Source organism: Narcine bancroftii, chromosome 6, assembly GCF_036971445.1.
Source record: "Narcine bancroftii isolate sNarBan1 chromosome 6, sNarBan1.hap1, whole genome shotgun sequence".
Taxonomy (NCBI): domain Eukaryota; kingdom Metazoa; phylum Chordata; class Chondrichthyes; order Torpediniformes; family Narcinidae; genus Narcine; species Narcine bancroftii.
In genome coordinates this window covers 139,277,239-139,296,145 of record NC_091474.1, presented here as the reverse complement: position 1 = coordinate 139,296,145, position 18,907 = coordinate 139,277,239, and the positions used below count along the sequence as shown (strand labels likewise).

At 43.5% G+C, this 18,907-nt stretch overlaps 1 protein-coding gene and 1 long non-coding RNA gene across 2 annotated transcripts in view; one reads left to right on the top strand and one right to left on the bottom strand.

The window, feature by feature from the left end:
- sntg2 (syntrophin, gamma 2) overlaps positions 1 to 18,907 on the bottom strand; it is a 276,157-nt gene that overhangs the window by 158,817 nt on the left and 98,433 nt on the right. Inside the window, exons 7-8 of the mRNA XM_069888098.1 lie at positions 16,523 to 16,610; positions 14,033 to 14,124 (exon numbers count right to left, since the gene is read on the bottom strand). Coding sequence (XP_069744199.1) covers positions 14,033 to 14,124; positions 16,523 to 16,610 — 180 coding nt within the window. The remainder of the gene's footprint in view (positions 1 to 14,032; positions 14,125 to 16,522; positions 16,611 to 18,907) is intronic.
- LOC138736525 (uncharacterized) lies at positions 4,667 to 10,751 on the top strand. Its single transcript, XR_011340344.1, has 3 exons — positions 4,667 to 4,984; positions 6,806 to 7,908; positions 10,634 to 10,751. It is a non-coding gene; the product is annotated as an uncharacterized lncRNA (long non-coding RNA).

Here is an 18,907-nt window from a genome sequence, read left to right as displayed (position 1 = left end):
TCCTGAAGCACAGGCTGGCTGCAAAATTTTCCTGACAGAATACTAGCAAACTAGAGACCAGAGACATCCTTGAGCTATGCACTGCAATGGATTGGCATTGTGACTGCTCTAACCTATTTTCATATACCCATGCTGTTGACTGTCAGCCAAAGCGAACTCATTCTATAATCAGTGAGGATCTGAGATAACTTTTTGTAAACAGCAGTGAGGTCTCAAAAATCACTGCCCTGAACCTGTTTATAATATTTCACCAGGATGACGCTAAGCCGAAGAACATATTTTGAAAACTGGAGAACAAAGTCTCTGCAGACGAACAAGAGCATTACAGTATTGAGAGATTGCGCCTTTGATCTGCACCACTGTGGATTCTACCATAGATATCACTGAAGGGATCATATGCTGTCGCCTCACCCATTTATCCATGACTATGTGGAGATTGGAAGTGTCATCCACCATTATCATACTTCGATCTAGCAGAATGGGCATCAGTGTCTCATGCAGGACCCTTCCCCTTTGTCATTGCTCAAGTTATAATAAGGCCCAACAGATCTGCATCACTGGCCATTACCAGAGTGAGAGAAATCACAGCAGACCTTTATTCAGCTGAGACAAAGACAGAAACAGCTACAAATGCACAGCTGGTTCAGTAACATGTGGAGAAACAAGCTGAGCTGAAGTTTCAAGTTAATGAATTTTCATCAAACCGCATGAAAAATTATCAGCACATTTAGATGAAAAGCATATTAATCTCTCCCCGCTCTCATAACTGTAAAGAATGTCAGCAAATGACTTTTAAATGACTCTTTTGGCTTAAAAAACCACCGCAAGAATGAAAAGTAACAGATATTCCATGAAAACATCAATTCCCAGATATTAATGGGGTCCCTAACTTTGTGGCTGGTCTCCTCTCTCTTCATTCCCCATCATGCAGTTTCCCTGATTGTCTTCAACATCCATTTGGACTTGGCTGCTGTGGCATCTGGTTATTACATCTTTCCAGCACAAAATAATTACAGGCCAATCATTTTTCCAATTACATTGCAAATATTAATGCATTAAGATGTCCCTAAAAATAAAATGGTCTTCACTCTAAAAATTTTGTTCCATTGTTACTTAGGTTTTTGCCATTTCTTCATCAAAATTAGCAAAGAATGAAACCAATTTATGTTACCCGCTGCCAACTTTAGGCCTCTACAGAAGACTCACATTTAACCATTTAACCGTTAACAGCACAGAAACAGGCCATGTCGCCCCTTTGAGTCTGCAGCGGTTCACTTGAACAACTCCACTAGCTCTCCACTCCCGTTCTCCGCCCATAACCCTCCAACCCCCTCACATCCATGTATGTATCCAACCTTCTCTTAAATGACAGAAGGGACCCTGCCGCAACTACCTCTTTTGGAAGATCATTCCATTCTGCCACCACTCGCTGAGTGAAAAAGGATCCTCTAATATTTCTCCTAAAGTTTTTGCTCCCTTACCCTTAACTCATGCCCTCTTGTTCCAACCTCCACTGCCCTCAGGGGAAAGAGTCTGTTTATGTCTAGTCTATCTATTCCTTTCATAATTTTAAATACCTCTATCAAATTCCCTCTCAACCGTCTACGTTCCAATGAATAAAGTCCCAGTCTCCTTAATCTCTCCCTGTAATCCAGATGCTGTAAGCCAGGCAACATCCTTGCAAACCTTCTCTGCACCCTCTCCACCTTATCTATATCATTTCTATAATTTGAAGACTAGAACTGAGCACAGTACTCCAAACCTGGCCTCACCAATGCCTTAAACAGCTGCAGCATCACCTCCAAGCTCCTATAAAATATTCTGGCATGTGATTAGATGAGGAGTTAAAACAAACCATATTAAACATAACTACAGGAAATTAAACAGATGTGAGAGAGATGTCCACACGCAATTGAACTTTTCACACAAAATACCTCAAAAGAGAACAGGATAAACACAGCATGCTGCAACATGTTGCTGGAGGAACACAGCAGGACTCACAGCATCCCATAGGATGTAAAGATAGATAACCAACATTTCGGGCCTGGGCCCTTCTACAAAAAGCAGCCAGGATCTTTAATAAAAAGGCTGGAGGACTGGGGGGAGAAAGGAGGAAAAGTGGGGTGTTTGTGGGTGAAGCACAGGCCTGCAGACAATATGGATAGGAGGTCAGGAGAGGAAAGGTGAGAATTGATCAAGGGACCGGGTGACTCTGTGATTGCAGAACTGAAGGAAAAGAGTCAGAGGGATAGGGGAGGGGAGGGATGGAGGTTGGTGGTGGACAGAAAGCAGAGAAGTTGATGTTAACGCCATCTGGTTGCAGGGGCCCAGATCAAACAAGTTGTTTTTCCTCAAATTTGCAGGTGTCATCTCTGATGTAATTTATAATTTGGGTGGTAAGGAGAGGGCCAAGAGCCTGGTAGCCATTGGAAAAAAAGCTCTTCTTGAACCTAGAGGTGCTAGACTTTAGACAGTAGAAGCAAGACCCCAATAGCCAGTTTATTGAATTAATCAATCTAATATAAACAAACAATCATTTCATGAAATATCCTGATTTCTACCTCACACCATGCATTGATTTTCATGACATAGGAATTCCTTGACTGGTGATCTTTCAGCCAATTGAGTCAAGCCTGGTTTTCACAGTAGAGTAATCCTGTCAATTGCATTCCTTCACCTATTTCCCCATAACCCATTCTCTCTCTTATTACCCTGATCTCCTTCTTCCCACCAACAGTGGGGATAGTTAACAGTAGCCAATTATCAACCACTCAATATGTTTTTGGCATGTTGCAGCAACCTGGACACCCAAGAGAAGCTCCAAAAGTCAGGGAAACTCTACACAGACAACATCCAGTTAGAAGCGAGCATGGGCTATTGAGGTTGAGAGTCAGCAGCACCAACTGCTATACCACTTTGCTGCACTCTGCATTATTCCCAACACATTGCAAATCCAGTGAAATGACCAAAGCCATTCACTGTGGCAGTAACAAGGTGGAACTCCAAAATATATGATTCTCCAACCATGGGCTCCCTTGACATCTCCCGAATTGCAAAATTATGCAATTATCAAACACCAACAAATCGCAACAAGTAACCAGTCCCCTCATTACTGCAAGTAGTTGATTATTATCTTAAGCAATGTGGATGGTTGGTGGCAGTAGAGTGGGGTGCAGTTGCCATCTGCTCAGTAGAGAGTTAAAACCTAATCGAACAATGCTGTCCCCAAATATTGGCTGCACAACAGATGATATGCTTTGCATGTATTGCAATCTCCCACCATGCATGAGCAATGCAGACACGATTCCTCATCAGAAAGTGTCAGGGCACCCTAATCACGTTAAGAATATGCATGCACACATCTTGCTTAAACTTGAATCCAATCAGAAATCGTTTAATCGAATCAAAAGTCTAGTTTTGAGAAATTATTTCCATTCTTTTTATATTTCTTCATGACTTGAAAGAAAGGCTATTTCAGCTCAATGAGTCAAAACCTGTTAGCAGCTTCCAAGGGTGGTCTTACTTCTCAATCTCTCAGGACCAAGACCAAGACCATTGTACAGGATGATGGGGTGGGGGAGGGGGATAGAGAGGGCAGGACCAGCAGTCAGATGCCAAGGATTGTCCCAGGGGTCACATGTGCAAACAAGCTAAATTACTGAAAGCATTGGGTGGAGTCCTACAAGAAAATCCCTGATGGCGAGAGATATTCCTGTCAAGATTGAAGTGGGTGATGGTGCCCTGAAAATAAAGTTGAGCCCATTGTGTCTCTAGAGGTGTGTGAAACAGATTGTTAGGTCACAATTGAGATGAGAAATTAGGTGGGATCACTGCTATCTCATTTGGAGGTTTGTGTCACGGTTACGTGCTTACCTTCGTCGGGAGGAGGACAATGAGAGTGCAGCAGTGACCCAATGAGAAGGTCAGAGGAGATTATTTGGGTGGTGTTTGGGGAGTAGAAGAATGCAATGTTGTGTCTAGTGAATAATAAAATGAAAATCAACTATATAGTGTCCTGAAAGAAACAAGTGAGTGTATTCTCATTTATTTGTTCACTGGGGTAAATCAGTGCCGTTACAAGTGGTGACCCCAGTATGAATTCACAGTATATTCTAGTTTAAAATGGATAGTGATGAGGATTAAACCCCTTACAGGAGCAGTTGGGGAGGTCAAACTAAAGAACCCCCCCCTCCTTTTATTAATAATGCACCAGCATGGTTTATGATCCTCAAAGTGTGTGGCTCTGCCCTCAGTGTGACATGTCAGAAGACTGAGTACAGTTTACTTGCGGAGCACCTTCCAGAGCAGATTGCCTGTGAAGTGGAGGCTGTCTTAAGAGGATGCCATACTTACGGCAAATCTTAGATGTTCAGCGGCAGAGCTAGTATGTGGCACTAGGTTCACCTTGCCAGGCGAGTTTGTGAATCAGAGCTCAAGCACAATGCTGCTCTGTGATCTGGCTAGTTATCTTGAATGTTTTTTGGGGAAAACACAAGATTAATCCGACCTGCTCCTATGCGGCAGGCATCACCTGCAGTGCATGGGCCAAATGATTTACAACGCTGTACTCAATTGTTTCTCTGGCATGATGCTGTTCGCAAACCACTTCAGCCCATTTACAATGGTCTAATGACACCACCCAGAGACTTTTGTGATCAACAGGAATGGAAAAGGTAACATGATCTCTATCGACAGCATATATCGATGGTCTACGTTCTGCGTCGGAGCCAGGGTCAGAAGAAAAGTAGACAAGTCGAACCCTTGCCAGTCGGACCATGCATCACTCGTCTTGTACTAACGTAGGAGGTCAGGCCGAACTGTCAGCCCACTGGATTGTTATGCAGTGGGACAGTTCCAAGCAGTCACCTCCATGCATGGCTCAGAGACTGATTGGGCAGGAGGGTGGTGTCTGTCATGTTCGTGCAGTTACCTTTGTTGGCAGGAGGAAAGAGCATCACCTGTGCGGCAGTGAGCCAATGAGAAGGTCAGTGGAGTTTATTTGGGTGGTGTTTGGGGAGTAGAAGAATGCAATGTTGTGTCTAGTGAATAATAAAAGAAAGTCAACTTCACGGTGTGCTGAACGAAATAAGTGTGTATTTTCTTTATTTGGTTGTAAGCTGTGGAAAATCAGCTCCATTCCATCTAAAAGATGAAAATGGAGAGACCATACATTTCAATAATTTCTCCACTCATGCAACTAGATCTGGTTAGTTCCTCCAGCAGATTGATTTTTACATTAAACTCACCTGAGAATATGGAGGCTGGAATCTGAATCAAAATAAAAGCGCCATTTTGGGTTGAAAACGGTCATCATAACCTGGCAAAGGATTTTGACTCAAAACATTGGCAACTCTTTTCTCCCCCACTGATGCTGCTCAATCCTGATGTTCATTCAGCAAATTGCTTTCTTAAAAAAAAATTAAATGAACCTGAATGGAAATCCAATCCACAGCTGTTTGGTCCTGGGAACGTTCAGCAATGGTTGCTGCAAAAACATTTTGATCTCAATTTCCCTACCATGCACCTTTGGCAATGATGTCACCCTTCATGTAACTGACAAGCAAAGTGGCCTTGACGCACACAAAATGAAGCATCACATTTCTTAAATAGCGTGGTTTGATCCAAAAGTGATTATAATCACAATTCATACCAGGAAACAAATATTTGGAAACAGACCCCCCCCCCTTAAACAGTACACACTTAAATTTCTCAGCACGCATTCTTCCCTGACTCCTGTGACTCATTCCTTCCTTTGACTGCCAAGGATGGGCATATCTGTGACCAGGAAACATCAGCTTTTATTGTAAATGTTCTTTTGATGCAATTAAGTTTATAAAAGCACTCTTTGTACCAACCTCTTGTTTTGTATTTCTGTCCAAGGATTTTGAATCCAGTACAAAAAATAATCTAGAATAATGAAGTGATACAGATATGATATTTCATGATCTCAGATCCTGCACTTCGCAGGACAGTCATTACAGGTTTTCACCATCTTAGCAAAAGTTTCTCAGCTACTTTCAATGGAATAGGTCAGAAAAGAGGTCAAATGTAGATTGGAGTGTTCTGTTTAAACAGCACTGTTGTGGTTTCTAAGAAGCCCACGTATGTAGGTGTCATCCATCTGAGAAGTTTGCCGCATGCTGTGAATTACTAAATGGTGCAAATTAACAGAAGCACAGGAGGGGAACAGGATTGTATTTCACTGGCCATTATTTATTTCTTTGCCATATCACAGCCAACCATGGAGGCTGCACAAAAAGCATCTTTCATGAATTAACTTATATGGAATATTGCATTTGATAATTGAATTCATGAGTATCCATCAACATTAGGGTCTACTCCACTGTCAGACAATCTTTTTCACCTATGAAAAGTCTTCAAAATGAAAAGGATGAATACAATTCCAGATCAAACAGAATCAATTTTTAAAAAATCATCCTAATGAGTTGAAGGACAAATATTGTCTAATTAGTGTCTTCCTATTTGCAAAAATGTTCTCCAAAGAATCTAAGCAGTGTGCAAACGAGAATTTAAACTAATCAGAAAGAAAACCATAAAGTATAATTTAGCATCCAGTTGCTTTCTTAACCTAGCTTTCCATTCACTCCTCCTTTCCTTTTCACTTCCCAGCTGTTGCCTTACACTGAACTGAGATTCATTGGTGGTGTGTTATACTGATGGCTGGCTCCACCCCCATCTGCCCACACATAACCCTGGTTTCCCACCTAAACCCAGAACCCTTCTGAAGACTACTACTGAACCCTACCCTAGTTATAAGCTAATAAAAGCATTTGTTCTCCCTCAGGTTGTGAGAGCTTTTATTCACGCTACAATTTTATTAGCTTATTCCCTAAATGATGGAAGCACTACTCAAGCCAGGTTCGCTACTGATAGACCCTCTGTCCCCCGACGCAACTGAGGAGTTCACGTACTGGGTAGACTGCTTCCAGGCCTACCTGAACACGACCAGAGACATCTTTCACACCGATTAACTCAGGAGGTCTGCACTCGTTTCCAGGGTAGGAACGAAAAGGTATCCATTCATCAGGGTGAATGCTATCATGGCATTGAAGGCTCAGTACCTGAAGTCGCAAAACAAGTTCCTAGCCAAGCACCAACTCGCTCTACGTTGCTAACGGCCAGGAAAGACCACCGATGACTACCTGATGGATCTGTGGATGCTGGCCAAGGAAGCGGCTATGAGCCATGTTCGTGAGGAAGAACTCCAAGACACTCTAGTCACGGGGGTCCGCTTGAGGTACATGAGGTACATGAGTTGGGAAAAAAGGACTGGCCAAATTGCTGGATCAGGCCATGCTCGAGAATGATGACCTTGAAGCTAGCGAGCTCACTCACCCAAGTGAGCCCTTCCAAGGAACGGCTGCTACCACTATCCCTGCCTTAATGGCTGCTGCTTCCTGTGGTAGGGAGTGTTTTCTCTGCAGCAAGAGCTAGCATCCCCAATCTCGTTGCCCGGAAAAAGACTCAGTGTGCTCCAGCTGTGGCAGGAAAGGGCATTGGGCAAGGGTTTGCCATGCAAGGGGAAGCCCGGGGAAGTCCATGGCGTGCACCGCTCCCGGATCCAACTCCAGCCTAAACCATCCGCCCTGAATTCACCTGAAGCCACTTGCTGCGCTACACACCGACAGAGGGTGTGGGTGAGGAAATGGTGCTAAAAGTCTGAGCAGCCATCTTGCTGCGACCCAAATTCAAAGAGTGCCATCATCATCGGAGGAAGGAGGGCGGCCTTGCTGCACCACGAGATCAATGCCATCTTACCCATGCAGGGAAACCCAGGACAATGGGGGCCACATGAATGAAGAGCATAGAGTCTCTGGAGACCTAGACTCTATGGTCCTAGATCAGGACAGACCTCACCAGCTCAGCAACTCTATCGTGAGTGTGACGGTAAGTGGACATTCTACTAAATGCCTAATCAATACGGGCTCTACTGAAAGCATCATAGACTAATGGACTGTGCAAAAATACAACCTGAAGATACATCCTTCTAATTATCGCATATTTCTCATGTCTCATTCACATTCTAAGCATGTTCAACAACATTGTATAGTACATCTATTGTTTGAAGGGTGGGGGGGGGGGGGGATTCTGTAAATTTTGCTTGTATATTCTGGATGAATTGTATGCTCCGGGATTGTTGGGTCTGGACTTGCTGGGTTGCCTTAAAAGCGTGACCTTGGAGTATTCTGGTCACCTCCTCCTTGTAATGGTTCAGAACCCACATGCAGCTTCTCCACACTGAATATCGACCCCCCCCCTCCTCTCTTCTCTAATCTGTCCCCAGATGGCAAGCCCATTACTACTAAGAGCAGGACATACAGTGCAGCAGACCAAGAGTTTATAAAGTCGGAGAATCAATGTCTGCTGGATGAAGGTATCCTCGAAGCAGGGAGAGCACAAGTGATAGTGGTAAAGGAGGAAAGCAGGTCCAGGCTATAGCCAAACTATTAAATCAGTACACGCTCCTGGACGCATAAACCCTTCCTCGTATTTTGGATGTGTTGAATGATATTGCACAATATCATGTCTATGACCTGAAAGCTGCCTATCACCAGAGGCCAATCCATTCCAAGGACCATCCATATACAGCATTTGAGGCTGAGGTCCTCTCTACCAATTCTGGAAGGTCCCTTTTGGTATTACAAATGGGGATTCTATCTTCCAGAGGCAGATGGGTAGAATGGTGGATGAGTATGGGTTGATGGCTACCTTCCCCTACCTCGATAATGTCACCATCTGTGGCCACACCTTGGAAGACAACATTGTATAGTTGACCCCAATCTCCAGAGTTTTTTCCATGCGGCAAAAGCCCCGAACCTCACATAACTCTGACAAGTGTGTGCTCAGGACAAAACGTCTGGCTATCCTTGGCTACATGGTGGAGAATGGCATCATTGGCCCCGATCCTGATAGGGATCCTGATAGAGCTCCCATTCCAAGGACCTCAAAGGCTTTGAGAAGATGCCTGGGATTTTTTCTCATATTATACTCAGTGGATCCCTCAATACGCTGCTAAGGTTCGTCCTCTCTTAAAAGTCACTAATTTTCCCTTCTTGGCTGAACCCCAAACGGCTTTTATCTACCTCCGGAACCACATAACAAATGCTGCCATGCACGTGGTGGATGAAAATGTACCTTTCCACGGGAAAAGCAAAGCTTCAGACGTAGCCCTGGCTGCTTCCCTCAACCAGGCAGGCAGGCCAGTTGGAAATTTTTTCTTGGATATTACAAGGCCACGAGATCCAAAACCGATCTATGGTAAAGGAGGCTCAAGCCATTGTAGAAGCTGTAATGTACTGGAGACACTAACTGGCTGGTAGGAAATTTACACTCCTCACTGACCAGCCCTCGGTCACATTCATGTTCAATAATGTTAAGAGGGGAAAAAATCAAGAATGACAAAATAGCTACATGGAGGATCGAGCTCTCCACCTACAATTATGACATGGTCTATCAGCCAGGAGCCATTAATGACCCTCCAGATGCCTTATCCAGAGGAAGCTGTGCCTCTGCACACACCCACCAACTGCAGACTCTGCATAATGAGCTCTGCCATCCAGAGGTTACCCGCATGACTCATTTTGTCAAGGCGTGCAATCTGAACTACTCCATGGAAGACGTCAAGGAAATGGCCAGGTCTTGTCAGGTCTGTGCGGAGTGCACCTGATCAAGTTATCCAGGCCCTTTAAACGGTTCAGTGTCGATTTTAAGGGACCTCTCCCCTCCATGAATGGGAATCCATTCTTCTTCTCTGTCATTGTCAAGTACTTTTGCCATTCCATGCCCAGACACGTCCACTTTGGCAGTCATATAGGCGCTGGACTCAATTTTCACCCTGTTCATGTATCCCAGCTAAATTCATAGTGACCGGGGCTCATCCTTTATGAGTGACAAGCTACGCCAGTACCACTGGTGAGGGGCACTTCATCCACCAGGACTACTAGCTACAACCCCTGGAGAAATGGGCAGGTTGAAAAGGAGAACACCACAGTCTGGAAAGCTGTCAAACTGTTCCTGAAGTCAAAAGGCCTTCCAGACTCACACTGGCAGGAAGTCTTCCCCATGGTGCTCTATTCCATCCAGCTGCTATTATATACTGTGACCAACGCTGCTCCTCATGAAGGTCAAAAGAGGGTCAGCATCGAGAACTACACTCCCAGTCTGGCTCATTACTCCTGGTCCAGTCCTTCTCAGGAAGCACGTGAGGAGAAACTGCTCCATGCCAATCCCACATACGACTATGTGGAGCACTCAGATGGCAGGGAGGACACTGTCTCCATCAAGGACCTGGCACTGGCCAGAACAGAGGGTCCATTGCCTCAGGTGTCCTGTGAGCCATGGAGCTCATTCTCGCCACCCCCAGTCAGGGCCTCAGGGAATCCGATTCAGGAGGAAAGTGCACCCCCCACCCCACCATCGAGCCGGAGACCCAGCTGCCTCTCCTCCCTCACAAGGGGACCAGGAGACCCAAGGCGTCCAAGGCCCCCCAAAGCTAAGGCACTCCACCAGGATCTCTGGACCCCCGGACTGCTTAAATTTGTAAATTTGTAAATAACTGTATATTTTTCACCCTATTTTTTTCTGAACCCATGTTCTCTGTCTTCATTCACAGACCCTAAATTGTACAGGAAGGGTGAATGCAGCGAACTGGGATTCACTGGTAGGTTGTTTTGCTGATGGCTGGCCCTGCCTCCTGGTTCCACCTCCATCTGCCCACATATAATCCTGGTTTCCCACCTAAACCCAGAACCTTTCTGAAGACTACTGCTGAATCCTACCTTTAGTTATAAGCTAATAAAAGCATTTGTTCTCCCTCCAGACATGAGAGCTTTTATTCACGCTGCATACCTCCATTGATCTTTCTCTCTGGAATTCTGCTCAGGCCTCCTTCCCTTTAAAAATCAATTCCAAACTCTTCCTCCTGGCAACATTTGCTGCTGCACCTATTCACTTCCATCATCTTGGCCCAGCCTTTTACTTCAACTCCCCAGCCAGGAGAACCCTTTTATCCCATTAAATCCATGCTCTAAATCACGTTCACTTGAATTTTAGCACCTAGCATTCCTTTGGCCTGTTTCTCAACTCTTATGCACTGTACTCTAGTTAGTCAAACTAATAAAGGAAGATTTAGTACATTAACTGCCCTGGCCCACATAAAGTGATCTCTATTATTGAAGCCGGATTAATTGCTCTCCATAGGTGAAGCCTCTTTGTTCTGACCATTAATCAGATTTGGGTTTCCATTGATCACCTCTGCCATTAACCTTCAATTCCAACAGAATATTTATCCATGATTTCCTTGAAGAGACTAATCAATATTACATTATGTGCTTTGCTGTTCCACGACTCAGAGAGGAAGCTTTAAAAAAAGCTTCCAATTCACAATCTCACACAAGCTTTGATAACTTTGTCAGTTTCCATTGTGTTCTGTGCTCCTGGGTGATGTTATAAATCCTGTCTACATCTACACTCTCTTTGCTTTTTTATCATCTTAAAGGGCTGAGTCACTTCCATCTTTAAACTGTTTTTTTTCTCTCATGTGATTTAGTGCTATGTATTAGTTCCCATTCAGGCTATTAAACTTTGCTTCATACAATCTAGCTCATCTGACATTCTCATTATTGGTAAGTGATGCTGCCAAGCAACAAAAGCCACTCAATGGACAAATGAGCATTTTATATCTTACACTGATTCCCACTACATTGAAATATTACATGAACCTAATTACAATACATAACCATTTAATTTTGACTCAAGTAATCCAAGAACAGCACTCACTCACAACCATTTTCTGGTAGATTTACTTTGTTTTGTCAGAGAGGGGACAATATATTGATCGATAAAGGAAAGGCTGAGTGCGTGAAATTCTAGTGGTGTATGAGAGGGACGTCTAAAGTTACTGATGCTGCTCATTCATCCTTTAGTGTAGAAACTGAAAGCTTCTTTTTATTCTTGTCTTTCTCTTTCCTTTTGCTCTTCCTCTCCTTTTTCTGGCCTTCCATTTCTACCTTGGAGCTGGTGGCAAAGCTCACTCCTTTATAATGGCCAAGTTGTGCAGCATACTTCAGCTGGAGAACCACTCAATGGTGGAGAGCATCTTCAGCCCATTCCTGGCTGTGAGGCATTATATGCGGGTGCCTATATTGGGATCCGATTAGCAAACTCACTTTTGAGTAAAGCATGAGCAGATAACCTTTGTTACCCAGTAATGGGTCAAATGCAGATGTCAACGGACTACTGAAGAATGGAGGAATGATGCCCCCTGCTGGGATAACAGTTACTCACCTGCTGAGCATGCTGCCTTACTCTCCACCCGGCTACACATGTAGTTCACAGTTGCACAAGAAGGCAACGTGCATGCAAACCTTTGTGCTCAATCCATCTGCTTTTTCCTGCCTGGAAGGAATGAGGTGAAGTTGTATGCTTTGCAGGAAGAATGTTTGTATGATGTAGTGTACACCAGGTTGTGCGATGTTGCTTATATGTTCGGCAACATGGAAGAAATCTGTGGCCTGACAAGGATCTGCAGGAAAAATTATCCTTCCTTTGCTTGGGATTTGTAAGTGCAATGATTGGCAAACAAAGGCTTCCTCACAACGGTTAAGATAAAGTGAATTACTTCATCAAGTCCTTTGCAGAATGTTGAATGCTCGGATTCCCCTCCCTACCTTTTCAGGATTCTTTTTATTTTGTACCTGGACCTGTATCTCCTCTTTTTCTAGTATTTCTGCCCTTTCCCAAGTAAAAACAGAGTCCCTCTTGTCCTCACTTTCCACCCCATCAGCCTCTGCATCCAACACATTATCTCCAATACCTCTGCCAACTTCATGATCCCACTACCAGCCACATCTTTTCCTCTTTCCTCCCTGTCTGCTTTTCACAGGGATATGTCACTCTGTTACTCCCAGGTTCAGTATTCCCTCCCCACCCACCCTTCATCCCCTTAGCACTTCCAGCTGTAACTGCAGAAAGTGCAAAGCTTAGTCCCTACATCTCCCCACTCACCTCCATCCAGGGCCAAAAACACACTTACCAGGTGAGGCAGAGCTTTTCATGGTCCAACCTGATCTACTGCATTTGATGCACTCCATGAAGCCACCTCCAAATTGGTGAGACCAAACTTAAATTGGTGACTGCTTCATTGAACATCTTCACTCGTTTGCTCCTTGTATCATAGCAGCAGATGAATTGATTAACTTACTGCAATGGTTACACATTACATTTGCTTTTGTGTCTTAAAACTGTCAACACAGTAAAGGGGAGCAGGGGAGACCCCTGCTCACCTGCTGAGTATGCTGCCTTACTCTCAGGGACACATGTAGTTCACAGTTGCACAAGAAGGCAACGTGCATTCCTGCATTCCTTTAATTTGGTTCCAGTTGTCATTGACTCAATGGGTTAGTGCTGCAGAATTAAATTTGTCCTCCACTTGCTTTTAAAAATACTGTGAATGGCTTGACAATAAATACCAACACTGAAACAAAATGTTCCTTGATCAAGCAGCTTAATCTTGCCCTCAAACGAATCCCTTTAATGCACCTCAATTACATTTCTGTTGTGCACTCACAAGCCTTTGAGCTTGCCAGAATAAGACTGCTGAACCTTAACAATTTAATCCTTAATTCAGGGCAGACGTCCGCCTTGCATTGTTCCTAGAAAGTGAGGCTGCATCTGAATTAACTTGCCAAGTAACACGCGTAAAATGGAAACTGAAAACATGATGAAGCAGCAGTCACTTTTCTGCAAAGGTACCAGTGGCAATAATCCTATAGAATGGTTTCATCAGCCATTATATTACCCTGTTGTGCAGTCTTTCACCTCCAGAGAATATGAGGCAGCTGCAGTGTTAAGGGTCATGGAGTCATTGAAGGGTCGTGAGGTATGGGAAGAGGTTCATGTGTGGTTGTCTTAAAGATTAGCTCAACAATCAAGAAGCTATCATTCAGTTTTCCTTACTTTTAAAATAAAATCACTGCTAAGCAATGATCGAAAGACAACCAGAAGAGCTTACGGTATTGGTTGAGGTTCCATTTAAATGTAAACCACTGTCAAATAGGGGTGAGGATGTCCCGCTGCTGTGATCACTGGATGGGCCTGGTGAGCCTAGAAAATAGAGGGAGAATGGCAGCAGTTTTAATATAGAAGAGATGTCAAGAGAGGACAACTCATCAATGCATCATTGAGCAGTTCTATTAGGTGATCAGAACAATTTAGATAGTCTACACAAAAATACTGGAGAAACTCAGTATACTACGCAGTGTTCTTTGCATTGCAAAGATAAAGATACATAACCAATGTTTTGGGTGGGAGACCTTCACAAAGTTATGAACAAAAAGCAGGCAGGTGTCTGAATAAAATGGTTGGGGAGGAGGGAAGAAGGGGCAGGGGGAGGAGCACAGGGAAACAGATGGTAATGGGTGGGAAGGCAGACGTGATAAAAAGCTGAGAAGTGATAGGGAAAGGGAATCTGCCACTATTAGAATTTTAGTTGAAAAAAATCAGCAGCTTAGATCACATCTTTGGGAAGAAAAATATTTTTGGTCAAAGGGACACAAGAAGCCTGCTGAGCTGAAGGGTGCTGGGGAAGTGGGGTGTCCCTGAGAGGAAAACAGAGTGACCAAGTGAAGCATGAAATAAGGTCATCTGATCAATGGCAGCAGTTGGAAAGCAAGAACATAGACAAACAAATGTAAGAATTGCATAATTTTATTTACAACATGGAAGAAGCTGATTCTAGCCACTTGAAACGCCCCATAACCTACAATCCAGTATGTTTTGGAGGTGTGGTGCTAAGACCACCAGCCTACTGCAGGGGACAATCTCTGTCCCTACGGGCTAACTCCATCTGGCCAGCTGTCAATCAGCTAACCCGAATATAGACCTGAGCCGGCCCCTCCTGAGCCAGTCACACGGGAGCCACCAAGGCATGAACTGATGTTCAGACTTTTATCTGAATAAAGCCTGTTGTACAGTCTTTTGAGTTTTGTGCTTGTTTGCTGCTACCACAGCACACCACAATAGGGAACTTCAGAGCCCGGGGAAAACCCATGGAGGTCAAGGGGAGAACCTATAAACTCTGTGTTGAAACATGCCTTGATGGAAGATGAGATGTTGTCACTCAAGCTTACATTGGGCTTTATTATAACAGTATTGGATGCCACACACAGGAAGACCAGCATGTGAGTGTGATGGAAAATTATAATGCGAGGGAGTAGGAGGCTCAGGGTCATCCCTGTGGACTGAATACAGGCACTCCATAAAGCAGTCATCACATCTGCATTTAGTTTCTCCAGAATAGGGATTACCCATGTCGCGACACTAGATTGGAAGTAGTTCATGTTAATCACTGTTTCACCTGGAAGGGCTGTTGGGTCCTTGGATGGTGGGAAGGAAGTGGCTGAGAGTGCAAGTGGTTGCATCACCCGTGGTTGCAAGGGAAAATTCCTTGTGGACCAGGGATTTCTGAAGGAAATAGTCCCTGCGACATATCAGTACAACATTTAAAAACTTCCATTCTTTTCTTGGGTAGAAAATCTAATTATACAATGTCAATACATCAGATCTTAGAAGGCAAGTGAAATATATTTACAAAAATGGTTGAAAAATAGCAAAAGGTAAAGGTTCCATTATTGTAATGTAATATTACATTTAGAATGTAATATACATGAAATTCTTTAATTTTTTTTCTACTGTAAGGCAGACAGAGAGGCACCACTTTGTCCAGCACTTCTCATAGATGCCTACAGCGCCTGATGTTCCTCGGCGGTCTCCCTTTAAAGAACTGACCAGGCCTGTCCGTGCTTAGCTTCTGAGATCAGACAATGTCAGGCATATTCAGGCTATTTGGTTTCTGCTGAAGCAACACGCAAGCGAAATTTCAAATTCAAAGGGACCAATTAGCCAACTAAATGACAAAAAAAAAATTAATCAAGATTGTAACACTATCTCAAACCATTTTGTGACTAATTCAGGGAGGTAATTTTTGAAAATTCCTTCTGACAATATTTTTAAAGTTGTTCAGCACAGAAACGGGCACTTCAGCCCGCCCTGTCCATATCGACATTTTAACCCATTTACACTAATCCCATTTGCCCATTTTAGGACTGCATCTTTCATAGCCTTGACCATTTAATTGCCCACTTGAATGCCTCTGAAATGAAATCATTGTATCTGATTCCATCATCCTGTTTAATACCCAAAAAAATCAAGACGCAAGAAAATAGGAGCAGCTGCAGGTTATTATTCCCTTAAGCCTGCCTTGTCATATAATTATGACTGCTCGATGCTGGCCTTAACTCCTCTTCAGTGACAATTCCTTGATTACTCAATTCCTTCACTCTTTCAAATTGTTAGTAACTCTCTCCACCTTAAGAATACCTAATCAACTGCCTCCACCATCCTTGGGGATAGACAATTCCAGAGATTCTTTCCCATTTGATAGAAGATTGGCATCAAAATAGAGAAGAATGAAAAACCCATCCATATTATTCTTGTTGCTTACCTAGAGGGAGCTTCAGGAATGAAGGGGCTTCCCTGAGGTACTGAACAGTGATGGTTACTTCATCCCCAGCATTTCGCAAGAGATGCACCTGACAATGCAAAGCAGAACACAGGTTTCACTCCAAAGCAATTGCCAGATATGGTATATATTAGAACAATAATACACAAGTATTTTACTGCTTGCAATTTCCTCTCATATTAATTTTTTTAATGCCATTCCACAAGATGAAGGAGCATAATTAGGCCATTCAGTCCATTGAGTCTACTCTGCCATTAAAATCTTGGCCAATGTATTTTCATTTCCATCCTATTCTCCTCTCCCCATACATTTGACACCATTACTAATCAAGAACCAATCAACCTCCACTTTTTATATACTCCATCACTTATCCTCCACAGCCATCTGTGGCAATCAATTCCACAGATGTATGATGAACCTTTCCTATCCAAAAGATACCTGCAGTGGGATCCAGCTTGATATTGGAGGAAGCTTCCAACAAGCTATTCCGCAGTGCACGCTGTAGGGGATGGCGGGATGGGTGGTCGGAGGAGAGGTATCCTAGTATTGGCATGAAATGCCTCATTCAGATGTGCAAGATCTATGCTAAGTGACCACCTCTGATCCAACTCAATGGGAGAGATCTGCTTGAAGCCAACTGATGACTCATGTCCAGGTCATGCTGCTATTTCAGTGTGGTTCGACACGCTGGCTTCGGAAAACCTTGGTGAGTTCTTCATTCCAGCACTACCTTCTACAAAATCCCTTGCCCTTCTTGCTGAGGAATTCACCCTCTAAACCAATGGCAAATGGATCTGTTCAAGATCTTGAACAATGCAACATGGGGGAGGTGAGTAGGGCAGCATGCTCTTTAAGTTAATTTAAATGATTTTAACTTTTTTTAAAGTGTTATTTTGGTCATTTAAAGTTTTCTAATATTTAATGTTAAAGATTTTTTTAACCAGCTGTTCAACATTCATAGCAGCCTTCAAGTGATTTTGAACATTTGCAAATGTCAGAGAGGATTACAAATATTCAGGAAAAAAAAAAGACAGTTTTGGCAGCTGATATCATGTCGACTCAGTTAGCCGCATACTGGGAGAGCTCTGAATGCACTGAGCCACACTGATGAGCTGGTGATCAAGCTCCCATCAGTTATGGGACCTCACTGGTAGAAACAGCTAGTCCCAGGATGCAGCCAATTGTGATCTCAGGGTAGCGGAAGATTGGCCTTGTGGAGATGGGCCACTTTTGGGGAGACCCAGGAGGCCATTTATGATAGGCTCTTGACACTATGAACCATTTAACACCAATTTTAACATACAACTCCTCCCAGTACCCAGTCCTCTGCATCCATACCTGCAACTGTACTGATTAAAAATGGATACAAAATGGGGTTCATTTCATGTGTGACTTTGCTTGTGTATTATCATCAGTCCTTTTCACTCTCTCTTTCTCTCTCTCTCTCTGGAACCCTTGCAATTTTTTTTCTATGTCGGTTCACCATCTTCCCTTTGATTCTTTGGTGATTTTTGCCAACCCGAGAGAGTAATTTATAGCAGCCAATTAATCCTCCAGCATACATATTCTCACAGCCATACAGCATGTAAACAGGCCTTTCAGCCAAAAGTCCCTGCTGACCCTAAGCGGCCGATTACACTAACCCTGTTTTATTCTTCTCTCACACTCATCAACTCCAACTCCATCCAGAGTCTACCATTCACCTACACACTAGAGACAACTTACAGTGGTTAATTAGTCCACATTTTTGAAGCAAGCAGAGAACTCACATAGTCAGAGGGAAAATATGCAAACTCCACATATACCATTCCACAAATTCATTTTGACCTAACCTTCTCACTGGAAAGCCAAAGGAAATTGAAGGCAGAGCATTAAATCCTTTTTGGAGGTTTAGATATGATTAACAAACTTCATAGATTTATAGAAAAAGATTAAAAATTCTGGAATGTTGTGCAAGCAATGAGCGACTGGAGGAACTCGCTGAGTCAGGCTACATCCATGTGTAGAAATGATCATTCAAAGATTCAGTTTGGGTCATCAGCCCACCCCCAGTCAGCCACTTATAGCGGCTGCACATTCAGGTGCGTCAGTGGAGCGCCGTGCTCCGCCGATTTTTCCTCCCAGAGAACGGTTGGTGTCGATGCCTTGGAGCTGCTTCTGCTATATTAAATGAACATGTCTTTAGCCACAAGCGAGGGAGATTATGCGGCTTTACACTGGGGTGTTCAGGCTACCTGAAAGGGCCTTTTAATTCCTGATAACAGGAATTTTACTGTTGTTCTTTAGTTTTAAAATGTCTTGACAAACCTTGACAGTTCCATATAAATTCTAAGTATTGGGGAAAAGGTTGAGATGTGAAATACTGAT